This window comes from Penicillium expansum, assembly GCF_000769745.1.
Source record: "Penicillium expansum strain MD-8 chromosome Unknown contig3, whole genome shotgun sequence".
NCBI classification, from domain to species: Eukaryota; Fungi; Ascomycota; class Eurotiomycetes; order Eurotiales; family Aspergillaceae; genus Penicillium; species Penicillium expansum.
In genome coordinates, this window is record NW_015971301.1 from 22,539 (window position 1) to 35,515 (window position 12,977).

At 47.5% G+C, this 12,977-nt stretch overlaps 4 protein-coding genes across 4 annotated transcripts; 2 read left to right on the top strand and 2 right to left on the bottom strand.

Moving 5' to 3' along the window:
* Positions 1–646: 646 nt before the first annotated feature.
* PEX2_000090 (putative lysophospholipase) lies at positions 647–2,507 on the bottom strand (the record flags this gene model as incomplete). The annotated part of the gene is made up of 3 exons (XM_016737287.1): positions 647–973; positions 1,064–1,428; positions 1,490–2,507. The coding sequence occupies 3 exons, from the start codon at positions 2,505–2,507 to the stop codon at positions 647–649; spliced, it is 1,710 nt and encodes a 569-aa protein (XP_016599002.1).
* Positions 2,508–3,367: 860 nt separating this feature from the next.
* Positions 3,368–4,513, top strand: PEX2_000100 (Porphobilinogen deaminase, N-terminal; the record flags this gene model as incomplete). The annotated part of the gene is made up of 2 exons (XM_016737288.1): positions 3,368–3,915; positions 3,991–4,513. The coding sequence occupies 2 exons, from the start codon at positions 3,368–3,370 to the stop codon at positions 4,511–4,513; spliced, it is 1,071 nt and encodes a 356-aa protein (XP_016599003.1).
* A 1,389-nt stretch (positions 4,514–5,902) lies between these two features.
* PEX2_000110 (Tetratricopeptide-like helical) lies at positions 5,903–9,485 on the bottom strand (the record flags this gene model as incomplete). Its single annotated transcript, XM_016737289.1, has 5 exons — positions 5,903–6,192; positions 6,283–8,459; positions 8,516–8,766; positions 8,817–8,958; positions 9,016–9,485. 5 exons carry the CDS (start codon positions 9,483–9,485, stop codon positions 5,903–5,905), a joined length of 3,330 nt encoding a protein of 1,109 aa, XP_016599004.1.
* A 2,013-nt stretch (positions 9,486–11,498) lies between these two features.
* On the top strand, positions 11,499–12,942 carry PEX2_000120 (cytochrome P450; the record flags this gene model as incomplete). The annotated part of the gene is made up of 4 exons (XM_016737290.1): positions 11,499–11,583; positions 11,634–12,380; positions 12,444–12,716; positions 12,776–12,942. 4 exons carry the CDS (start codon positions 11,499–11,501, stop codon positions 12,940–12,942), a joined length of 1,272 nt encoding a protein of 423 aa, XP_016599005.1.
* Positions 12,943–12,977: the final 35 nt, after the last annotated feature.

Sequence of the window (12,977 nt, forward strand, 5' to 3'; positions counted from 1 at the left end):
CCCAGAAAAACAGAAGAAAAAATTAGAAAAAAGGAGAGAAAAAAAAGAAAAAGCGTCCTTATCTTCCCCACTTAGTGCCTGTATCCCGGGTACGGCAGGGCCCGATCTCCGCGGATGGAAATTCCGTATTACGGCCTAGCGATGGTGCCACAGCTAAAAGAAGGCAATAGAAGTAGAACAGGGGGGAGACTATTATTATTTGAAGTTCCACTGGGGTTCTGGCGTGATCAAAATGGAGTGCAAATATTCGGATAATGTGCGACATTAACAAAATGGTGTCAGAATAACGCCCGACGGGTACTCTATCTTTGTCTATTATTCCATACTGCATGTCACCATCACCGACGCAAAGCGCAGATACTTCGGCCAAAGTGAAATGCATCGAAGAAGCAGGGAAAATCCCTATCCCCAAAAGAAGACACCGGCATGCTTACCCGAGAGGCCAATGCCACCCTAAAAAAAAGGAGGGACGTTCATCTCGCAAGAGTCATAGGTAAGCATACAATCCTACATAAAGCAAGGAAGCATACGACACACACAACGCCCCAACCCCTACCCCAACCCCCAAAATCCAGTCCGGGCCGGTTGAGCCTAATCCCAAACCCAACCCGAAACCCCCATGTCAAACTTGGAAAAGCGCCCCAATTCAAGCAGGCGCCGACCCAGGAATCATCCGATTCTTATCAGCATCCCGTTCCCACTCCTCCGTCTCCCGCTGACTTATCTCTTTCGGCCCAACACCAGCCATACCCCAGACGAAGGGGCGGTGACGCGCCAGAAGCTCAGCGGCTGGTCGCTCGTCTGAATGCAGATGAGCGCCGGATTTGCGGAGCAGAAGGGTTTGCTCGGAGAGGCCTGCGTTCGCGGCCAGGAAGAGCGGGGTGCGGCCGGCGCGATTGCGGAGGTGTACGGAGCCGCCTTGCGATAAGAGGAAGTGAAGGATTTCGACTGACGGGGATGTTGCTGCTAGGTGCTGTGTTGGGTTAGTGGTTTGTACGAGATAAGGACGTGGGAGAGATAGGGGATGGGTGACAGGGGACGGGAGAGATGGGATGATGCTTACAATGGGCGTATTGCCGGAATAATCGGCGTCGTTCAACAGCCAGTGGTGTTCGGTCTTGGTGATGGCTTTGACCTTCTCCAGGTCGCCGTGGGCAATGGCGTACCCCATCGAGGTGAGTGTCTGAATTCGTTCGGGAAGTGCACCGTCCGGGTGTCGGAAGATCGGTAGGGATGACTCGGTGAGTTCGCCTCGGATAGATACTGACATGCGTTTGGCGATGGATTCCGGTGTGGATTTTGGTAGCGCGAGGAGATAGGCGAGCTTCGTCAATGCTCCCTCGGTTGTCATGTCGAGACCGGCTACGACACCTGCTCGGGAGAGACTCATGCCGGTGGCATAGACTGGACTGACGCTACCCGTGAGGCCTAGAAGATATGTCAGTGGCATACCTTTTATCGGTCTGCTAAGCCGTTGGACATGACTTACATTGCGTGATGTTCACGATAACAATACCCCGCTGAATGGCACTGGCCAAGACGTTAATCATGGCATTATCCTGACCAGAGGGCGCATTGCCTGCGCCAAACGTCTCAAGAATCAACCCGCGCAAGCCATCCAGCTTCAGCACCGCATCCACCATCTCCGGCTTGATACCAGGGAAGATACGCAGACAAGCCACGTGAGTAGTATCCAAATTCGTCTGAATACTAAATGGCTCCAAGCTCGTAGGCCGATGCACCATATCCCAATTAACATTAGTCCGCATAGAAGTCGTAACGGCCAAGGGGGCACAATTGGGCGCATCGAAAGCGGCAAAATCACTTGCCGCAACCTTCGTCGTCCGATTTCCGCGGAACAACCGATTATTAAAATACAAACAAACCTCGGGAATCATAAAATGACCCGCAACAACCAAAGACCCGAGCAGGTTATCCGTAGCGTCATTCTGGAGCTCAAGCATAGGCGCCTGCGACCCAGTAAGAACAACCGGCTTCCCGAGATTCTGCAGCATAAAGCTGAGCGCCGAGCACGTGTATGCTAGACTGTCCGTTCCATGCAGGACGACAAACCCGTCGAAGAGGGTGTAATTCCGCTCGATCGCCTCGGCGATTTGAGTCCAGCCCTTAGCGTCAATCGAGCTGCTGTCGAGCAGTTCTTCGAACTCGAAAACCGTGTACCGCACCTGTCGCCCGTAGGCGGTCATCGGTGTACGTAGGCTTGGATGTTCTTTAGTTTCGCGCGCTGCGTTGACGACTACGTCCATTGTTGCGCTGGCCGAGCCGTCGTTGAAGGTGGGGACCCGCGCCATGCATTTTTCTTGGAACCCCCGCGCTGGGATAAAGCCGGCTGGTGAGGGCTGCATGCAGATTGTCCCGCCGGTCATGATGATTAGGACGCGCGACTCTTGGGCCGTTTCTTCGGCTTTGGCTGCGTCCAGCGCTGGAGTGGTGGCCATTTTGGTGCTTCCTGCGCTGAGGTGGGGGTTCAGACCGGTAGAGATCATGGTGATGTGGTAATTCCCGATGGTTGTGGTTTTTTTACCGTTTGACTCGTGACTTGCGATTGCGGTCGTAATTTCAATGATCGATAAATTCAAAAAGGTCAATTGATGTCGATTTATCGAATCAAGGCATTAATTCATCAATTCATTCACGGTCTCGGGTGAGCCACGATAATAAAGCTGTCGGGGAGATGTTTGAGAAAGAATCTTCAATGTTGTCAATCGGAAACCAAGTCAAATAAAAACGTTAAAACGTTAAAATCCTTCGACTGTGTAGATCGTCGATGATTGACTCTTTTGGCCGAAGAAATGACCCCAACTGACCCCCAAATCGAATTACGTACAGCCATTATCATTGGTCAATGCTAATTTAAGACTTCGACTCCACTCTCAGCGATCTCGGAGGTTTGGAAGTGCATCCCACGTGATATTTCATGCTGGAATTTATACCTTTCTATTTTAAAACCTCATTTTACTACCGCTACGACAGTTGCTTTCAAACAGATTTCTCCTGTGGTGCCTAATGCATAGTGCCAAACTAAGTATGCCTGCATTGTGAAGGGCTATGAGTATATATATATATATATATGTTTTTTTCATACTAACCTACTAACCGGCCATACATTTTTTCGAAAAAAAAATACACACCCTCGCAAGCGATGAAGAAGCCAACAGCCTGGAAATGTGGACCGGGCTATATAAGAACCGGAGATTCCGCGTTTGCCTGTAATGTTCACTTCTGCGTTAAGCAAAATTATTAGTACAAGTGACAGGGATGTTCGAGTCACGTGTATATCAATATTAGGACACGAATGTCGCAATTTCCAAAATGAAGAAGCAGCAAGCAACTCATATCTGTCACCATGAGCCTTAACCCGAACGGCTCTCAGCCGCAGCACGAGAAAGAAGACATCTCATCTCCTGATTCTTTTAAATTTGTCGTTGGCTGTCGTAAATCAGAGCTCGCGCTCACTCAAACTCGGACCATCATATCAGAGCTGAGACAAAAGCTCGACCCATCCCCGACCTTTGAAATTGCCACAAGCAGTGTCGTTGGCGATGCAGATAAGCAGACGCCCTTCATCCAACTCTCCAAGCAGACGGGCGGATCAGACATTGGCAAAAGCCTATGGACCAATGGCCTTGAAAAGGACTTGGCGGCTGGCAAGGTCCAATTTCTTATCCATTGTTTAAAGGACATGCCGACAACGCTGCCGCCAAATTTTCTCCTTGGGGCTATCCCTGAGCGTGAGGACTGTTCTGATGCCGTCGTAATGAAATCGGACTCAGTTTTCAAAACCATTGATCAATTACCGCCTGGCTCCGTAGTTGGATCGAGCTCTTCAAGGAGAAGGGCTCTAGTTCGGCGAAATTGGCCTCATTTGGAGATATTAGAATGTCGCGGCAACTTGTATGTATTGATTGTCATTTCGCTAATACCCGCTGCATCTATCCAAGCATAGGCATGATCTAATAAGTATGTTAGAGATACTCGCCTTGCTAAGCTTGACGCACCTGATTCGCCGTTTTCATGCATTCTCTTGGCGACCGCAGGACTATTACGCCTGGGTCTCGGCCGTCGAATCACGCAACGACTTGAGCCTACCGTATTCCCTTACGCAGTTGGGCAAGGCGCACTCGGTATCGAGCTTAACACAGATCGTCAAGATATCTTGCATCTTGTTCAACATGTCGATCATAAGCCGTCGAGATGGCGCGGCATGGCAGAGAGGGCGATGCTTCGAAGTCTCCAAGGAGGATGTTCGTCCTCAATTGGCGTTTGGTCTTCGTTTGAACCCCTGAAAGGAAACGTTTCGACAGACGCAGCCCTTGATAGCGGTACCCTTCACCTACGAGCTACAGTCATCCACATAGAAGGAACGTCGGAAATTTCTTCTGAGGATGTGAGCACTGTCCAGTCCGACGAGGAAGCAGAGCAGCTCGGTATCTCAGTCGTGAACATGCTGCTCGACAAGGGGGTTCGGGATCTATTGCCAGAACAATTATAACCCATATTCTACCTGAATGTATCTAGAATAACCCATTCATTACCTATTCCGGAAGTTGTATAGCTTCATATGCACGGCTTCCGGAGCGGTAAGCTGGGTTTGGTGGATGAGTAGCCGTTTCCCCCCGGCTTGCTCGTTTGTTGTGACAATGGCCTACCAAGGTTTGTTCCGCCTATTTCACACTGTTTGCTGCCCCACGAAGCAATCAATCGCCAAGACAAGCAAATAATCTCCTCTCAATCATAAATATCTCTCACTTCCCCTCATTTCAACCTCTTCCTCCTCTCTACCACTCCACTTTCCCCTACCCCATCTTCCACTCCTTGGCCAGGCTTGTTGTCGCACTTAGTAAGTGACTAGATCATCCCAGGGTCTTCCTAAAGCCCTAAGTACTCATCCTAAGCCTCTTTTATGGTGCTAATATCGTTCCCCGTAGTATATAAGCCTACTTCCCCCTCGCTTAACCCATTTAACAATCCAGTTAGGTTTAGAGGGTAATACGATAGATATAAACCCTAATCGTGCGTCTTCCTCGTATTCGTGCCCTAAGAGACGCCGGATAGGGAGATGGCTTCGTCGGAGATCTCATCAGTATCTAGCAAGTCCTTTCTCCCCTTCCTTTCTACTCCACTTTCTAACTAACTTGTTTATTTAGGCGACCATCAGCTTTCCTTTCCTCAGTTCGTTCACGTGGATGATGAGAAAACCTCCGGCCTTCCGGAAAGTGTGAATGGGAACTTTCTGCCAGTGATAGAGAAGTGATGGGTGTGCTGGCGAATTTGTTTGAGGAATACTAGCGTGCAAGCGGGTGAATTGATTGGCCGGCTATGGAGGGTGTGTACTAGTTGCGTATCATGAAGTCCCAGAACTACTAAGTTGCTTCCCTCGGTCAGGCGTATATTGTAGTCTCTGAGAACCGGCTTCCCATTTCTTATTATGTTGGAGAAAGTCCAACTGCATCAAAAATCACATCGCTAAACACACTGCATATTTCGGCGAGACCAGAGAGCCGTAAGGACCAATGTTCACATTCTTTGCCTTCAGCTCCAGTCACTAGCGACAGCATGTGTATAGTTGACTGCACGAGCTTCTTGAAAAGGCCGGTCTTATCGCACCCATATTCCGTTGCTGCTTTCCAAAAGAGCGACTAAGCATTGTTGCTAAAACTTATTTTTGGTTTCTTCTCGTGATATTGATGGAAGATTGAGATATTGAAGGTCTCACAAGCTCTTGGGGAGACAGCGAGAATGAAAGGAATGAAAATATGCACATCTGCCTCAAAGACTTCCAGACGTTTGACATAATTGTATGTTTCAGAAAATGAATGAAACTTATTACATAATGCTCAAAGATCTATAGTTATCGTAGACCCGAGATGGTTATCAGGTATTAGAAAGTAAAGTCTTTGACCACTTTCTTGGGTGGTATTGCCGAAGATGTTGACAAGCCACTGGATGAGACACCTGCGCTATCAGCAACAATATGATCCCGACCCTCCTCCTTGACCTTCAGTATTTCCTCTTTCTTTTCATTCAAAGATATCCAGAGTTTGTGCTGCTGTCCTAGCCCTTCTCCGCCAAAGTTGCTAACAATCTGAATCAAATCCTCCGTCATATTCAGGGCATCTTCGATTTTTCCCTGGTCCTCATAGCAGTGGACTAAAAACCACATTGCTTGAACTAGATATTAAATATTGCTATCAGTAAAGATTCCCTTGCAGCACAAGAAGTGTTGACAATTAATTGTCGGATTACAAGAATGTCACTTACCCCGATCCCCATGTCCCCCATCTGCACGTTTTGTCTGTTCAAATGTTTGCTTTGTAATTATATCTTCCCATATCTCCTGCGCCTCGGAATACCGTTCTTGCCGCCAGTAAAGATGCCCAAGCCAGGTGCGAGCTGTGAGAGTTCCTAGGTGATTTTCACCCAAGTTTCTCTTAGCAATGGGCAACCCTTCTAGGAAGATTTCTTCCGCCTCTTTGAATTGATTCATAGCAGTCTTGATCTTTGCGACCGTCAACGTGGATTTTAGTGTAAGAGGGTGTTCATGTCCCAGTGTGTCTTTTCGAATCAATGTAACATCTTCACTCATTTGAAGAGCAAGCGGAAGATACTCCTCGCCGATAAATCCATAGATAGCCGCAAGATTGTCTTTCGCCTCTAAGGTTTTCTCATGCGTAGGACCCAATCGCTTTAGCATCCCCTCGTATGCTTGCCGCTGCAGATCAACTGCCGCTTCATGCTCAAAATAGCGAAGCTTGACCTTGGAAAGATTATCCACGGCGGTCCATGTATCTTCGTGCTCGGGACCGAACCCTTCCAACTTCGATAGACTTTCGATAACTTCTTGGTGCAGCCGATTGGCTTCTCGGTACCTACTTCCCAAGATACATGTAGCACCAAGGGTATCCATGATCTGTAAAGTTGTAGGGTGCTTTGGTCCATATAGCTTTTTGGCGGACTCCAGGACTTCATATTGTAGCACTCTAGCTTCGTTATTCCGTGTCTGCCAAACATAGTTCTTGGACAGTAAGAAAGCAATAGCGATGCTATACTCGGACTCAGGACCTAGCTTTGCGAACAAATAGTCCTTTACTTGAAGCTGAAGTTCTTCTGCCTTGGACCAGTACCCACAGTGAAGGTAAACCAAGCTGAATTTCGCATATTCAGTCGCCTGCAGCCTCCCAAAGCCTGGCTGAGGCGCCAGCCATCTTAATGGCCAGAGCCAATGAGGAGCCCTCTGGTTTTCTTCAAAACGTTGCTTGATATCTGCCTGTAACTTGCGAACATTTTCCACGTGTGGATATATTTCCCTCTTTGACTTCTCATCCTGGGCCGTATATGCACGTGGGGCTTGGAAAAAGATCGATTGTGCCAATATCGTGGCTGCTGCTTGACACCAAACGGCTTGCTCTGCCGTACTGGTTTCAGGTCTTTGTCGCACCCAGGTATGGACCAATGGATGCATCCAATAGCTATTGTTTTCATCATGAAGTGTCAGCATGCCAAGGCGAACCAGAAGAGACAAAGCACTGCGCAGCCGGTCTTCATCAAACGGGTCGTCGTCCTCGTCACGCAGGACAGCAGGCAGGATGATACTTGGTCTCGTAAGGGGCTCTATCACTGTAGCGGCCCAGTCATGAAATATTTTCCCCCATGTCTTGGGTCTTGAATTTATCGGTACTGGTTTTGCCACACGCTGCTTAGCACGTGCATCTTCCCGTTCTCGCCGAGGGTTCGAAGCCGCATTTTTTAGGAGATCGAACTCAATGTTCTCCCAGTAGAAGAACGAGAAGGTCTTCAACAGTTCAAGGGCATCTCTGGATTGGTCGTTGTTTTTGCTTTCGAGGCCAAGATATATCATCTCATATGAAGAATACACACTCATATTCAACGCACGCTTATCATCCTGACCACGAGAGGGACTCCGACTTCGAGACCGGCGGATTTTATTCCACGTTCGCTCGTAGTACTCAGGATAGTCACTTAGAGAACACAGCTTTTCCAAGATAGCCTTTCCAGCGTGAATGAGCGCAAGAGGCAAATATCCTAGGATTTCAGCTGCTCGAGCGGCGTAGGACCTCGTTGATACTCCCCATGGACGCGAGCATGCGGCAGCCGCCAAAAGGAGGTCACTAGCCTCTTCAGTCTCCAACTTATCAAAATGAAAGAAGCGAGAACCGTCCGTTCCATATCCCTTGTTTGCAGGGTTCCTAGTGGTGATGAGGATCACGCCTCTCTCTCCGCTCGGAAAGTAACGCATCACGTCAATCTCGGGGTCATCGGCATTATCGATGAGAAGTAACCAAGGATACTGTAAACTGGAAAACCAGTTCTTTGCCGCGTTTTCGTTGGGTTCGACACCACCAATTTTGGCAATTCCTGCGAAGGAGTGTTTGGCATTTTCATACGAGCTCCCGTCGATCCAAAAGACACCCCAGAAACTAGATATTGTTGTTAAATTTGTCTTGTTTACTTGTGATGTAAGAATAAAGCTCACTGTTCCCTGTTGTCCTGAGCAAATTTGCAACAGAATTGTGTTTTTCCAGAGCCTCCAAGGCCATAAATGACGAAGCGCTTTTGGTGATCTTGAGGGTCGCGAGAGTTGACGACGTCAAGGGTTGATTTAAGTAGATTCAACTGCTTCTGTCGGCCAGTATAATAACTGCTAACTGTCTGAGGCATGTCGAAATGCTTGTTAAACCTAATGAGCGATGCCACTGCATCCGCAGAAATGAGGGAATCGTGGAGCTTGCAAAAGTGAGCTTGTATACGACATTGACATCTTATGAATAACTCACGTTGTCTGGATCGGTTGAGCTTTGGAGAATCCGGCGAAGGTTTTTAATTCTTATTGCGAGCTTATTGTTTTGATGCTGCAAGTTCTCCGGTAGGGTATCCACAGAACGATCCGCTGCTGAGTGCGATTTGAGCGTGTAGGAGCTGCGTCAGGTTAGCTTTTTTCGCATACATATACCATGAAAGATTCGTTGGACACACAGGTTAAGAGCGCTCAGCAACATCTGCATACCGGCTTGGTTATTGGCGAGGCGCTGTCGTATTTGCATATATTCGCCGTCTCGATCCTGTCTCCGAATCGTTTTTCTAAGGCCGTCGAGCTTGCCAGCTACGAGGGTGCTTTTCTTGCCGACGACCTCCTTGAGTAATATTTCAAGCTGCTCAATGGTCATTTTGCTTTGCTGCAAAAGCGATGCCAGATTTTTCCAAACATTACTAGCATGAGATCCATCGTTGACTGGCGCGTCAAAGCCATTCAAGTCATGTCTTGAATGCCAGAAGTCCTCAACTGAGTCATTTACAGCAACGAGAGCTTCAATTTCTTGCCCCAGAATGGTGATTTCGTCCTGGATTTTGGAGGTTGCGCTTTTAAGGGAGCCGAGATAGGAGATGACACGGATGGAGACATCTGCCAGGCCGACAGTTCCAACTATAATGGAGAAAGGATCCATACTGTTGGAGGGAAAACTCTAGCTAAAAAAACATAAATAGAATGGAGTGGAACCCGATTCTAAGGAGTGTGATGAGACTTATCGATATGGAAATGGGGGGGGGGTTCACCATATTTACTGTCCCGCCTCGAACATCTGCACTAAAATTGCATTAGTGACGCTAGTCTTGATTGATAACCCGAGGTAAGCCAACCGATGAATAGGCCTCTAGTGGCAGCATGACAACCAATAAAGCACAAGCGATATACGACGGGAGATTAGCAAGGTGAGGTTCAAGTATATTTGATCTCAGCCCCCAATTTTCTGGCGGCAATATTGGCGTTCCTAGTAGTCTATAACTTTGCTTGCCGAGCACCAATATTACTTACATGTTCCACGGGGAGTAGATGGTTGTTTGGAGCCAAATCATCGACAGCAGTCAGAAGATCCATACTCGTTTTAAGATCATGATAATTATTTGACCATGACCATGGATTTTGGAGAACGCTTTTTGACAGGGCATGATAAAAGAAGATTAGGTCGAGAAGCAGAGAGCCACATACTGAATTCAAGAGATACAGACGTCCATGAAAAATCGGATGTAATCTCCGTTGATCGCCATATGAACACGCGGTCTTACCAGTGATGGAGAAATGGTAGTTCGAGCCTGAGCAGTATGTAGCCAATAAAAGACAAGAAAATACGAGAGTGGCGCTTGAGCCTAGAAAAAAAAGGGACGAAAACCGCCCAATAGACACAAACTACGAAGTAGTACTTCACAGAATATTTATACAACTAAACTGGGATGAGGCTCCGGGTATTCATATGCAGATTTCTACCATGGGAAACTACCTCTCCTTTATCCGTTCCCAGCATGGGCTCCATGGCAACTTCGGAAGTGTTGTAAGTGCAGCTTACTAGAATTTACTCTAGCAAATTCCGCAACAACCAGATATCTAAAATACAAAGAGAATATACAAAGAGAATATGAAATATTACCAGGTGGATCCTTTTGTCAGGGCCGGCCCGTTGGCCGGTTCCAAAGTTTTACTCTCCACCCATGGACTTGACACATTTTAACCTCGCAACATATACTCCGTACAGAGTCTGTATGTTGTAGTTATGGAGTTCTGACTGGGCAGTGCCCTAAATAATTTATAGTTCAGATATGGTTGCATACTGCTATAAATCCCAAGGACTATAAATAATCGTTGCAATCCGCGAACCAATGATTAGCCGCTCAGAGGCCTAAGCCTCACAATCTGTACCCAACTGATTTTGATCAATGTATAATTTCCCGGGCAAAATATCCATGGACATCATAATAAGGGTTGATAGGATTTCGAGTTCCTAGTACCTCTGTATTTGGACGGGTCAAGTAAATCGCCCGTGACTAAAGCTTATCAGCCAGTAGGGTCGCTGTATTTGTTACTCCTGCCGCTGCCAAGGTCTGTCATTTTTTTTTGAACCAATTAACATCTTCAAAGTGCTTTGTGGAGAAGAATGGCCCCCAAAATGGCAAGGAGCGAACCGTGCCCCCAGCTGAGATAGCCGGTAGTCAGTCTAGCGTGATCGAAATTCCAGCTCACTTCCCCAATTCCAAAACCACCCTAACTTTCCCTGTAATGACATCTCCTTTCAATCGTTCACCTCACATATAATCCGTTACTTTGGTTGCCACTTCGGCATGGACCTATCACAATGGTTTCAGCGCTCTCAGGGAAGCAACACCATGTCGATAAACTTATGGAGCGCCTCTTTCATATTAATAATTCTCAACTACATTCTATATTGTGCTCTACAAAGCTGGCGCAGATATGTCGTGAGTCTTCTGTTTCCGTGTCCTGTCCAAGTAATTGACAGCGTTAGCGTGACAAAGAATTCGGTGATAAGCACGGCTGTTTGCCGATGGAGTCGTGGATTCCATATAAATGGCCTTTAGCGCTTGATATCCTCAAACGGCAATATGATGCATTGCCAGACCAGCGACTACTATTGTTTCAATCTCAATACTTTGACAGGATCGGGCCTAATATGACATTTAAACTATTTGGAAACCAAGGCTATCTCACTGCGGACCCTAAGAATGTGGAATCCATACTCTCAACAAATTTTGAAGGTATGTACCCAATCCTCATATTTGCAACGTTCTTGTCTTACACTCAAAAGATTGGTGCCTCGGCTCCCGACGACCTGGTCTCATGCCTATGCTGGGCGAAGGCATTTTCACTCAAGACGGTCGTCCATGGAAGCATTCAAGAGAGCTACTCCGCCGCCAATTCGTACGAATTCACCGGCAAGATTCCAAGATTTTCGATGAACACGTAGAAGAGTTGATTTCCAACCTCCGCTCAGCAACTGCGAGTGGCGTGGTAGATCTACAACCTCATCTTTTCCGCTTTACGCTCGCGACAACAACGGCGCTTATCTTCGGAGAGCCGGTCTTTGCCTTGCCAGGGGCAGAGACAGATACTTTCGAGAAAGCCTTTGACTATGCCAGCTACATCAGCGCGATCAGACTTCGTCTTGCTGACCTGGAATGGATCTGGAAGCCTGCTAAGTTCAGGGCAGCTTGTGATGTCGTCAAAGAATATGCATCTCACTTTGTGCAGCTTGCCCTCGACGATATGGAAAAGAATGGCGAAGAAGCAGCATCGGAGAGGCATGCATTTATTCTCGAGCTTTACAAGGAGATGCAGGACAAGGTCCTTGTGAGAGATCAATTGGTCCATGTACTTATCGCTGGAAGGGACACGACGGCATGTCTAATGTCATGGGCATTTTTCCTTCTCGTGCGGCATCCCGAAACTCTCGCAAAACTTCGCAGCGAGATCCAAGATGTCACCGGAGGATCCCATGAATTGAGCCGGGCGAAGATTAGCAAGATGACGTATCTCCGATGTGTGATTAATGAATGTAAGTCTACCAGCGGTAGAATCTCCCCATTGAGATATACACTAACGATGAATTTGCATCCAGCTCAACGACTATACCCGCAACTTCCAGTGAACGTCCGTGTAGCTGCTAAAACGACATTCCTCCCGAGCGGAGGAGGCCCCGATGGCAAATCCCCGGTACTCATACCCAAAAACACAGGGGTTGGCTATTCAGTGTACCACATGCACAGACTAAAGAGCGTGTACGGTGAAGATGCAAATAGTTTCCGTCCCGAGAGATGGCTGGGTCCAGAGCTGGATGGTATCGGTTGGGGATTCATGCCTTTCCACGGAGGGCCAAGGATATGTCTAGGCAGTAAGTGATTTAGGTCATGAGCGTAATCGGTAGAGCATTCATACTAACTTGATTGGCAGAGGAATTTGCACTGACAGAAGCTTCACATGCAATTATACGAATCATTCAAACATTCCCCGAGCTCAGATTACCACCTGAAACACCTATTGTTCCACCTGGCGAGGAGAAGCAGGCTTTGACGATTGTGGTTATGAGTGCAGAAGGATGTAAGGTTTTGCTGGACTGAAAGGGCGATATGTAGATTAGACATCAGTGGGGTAT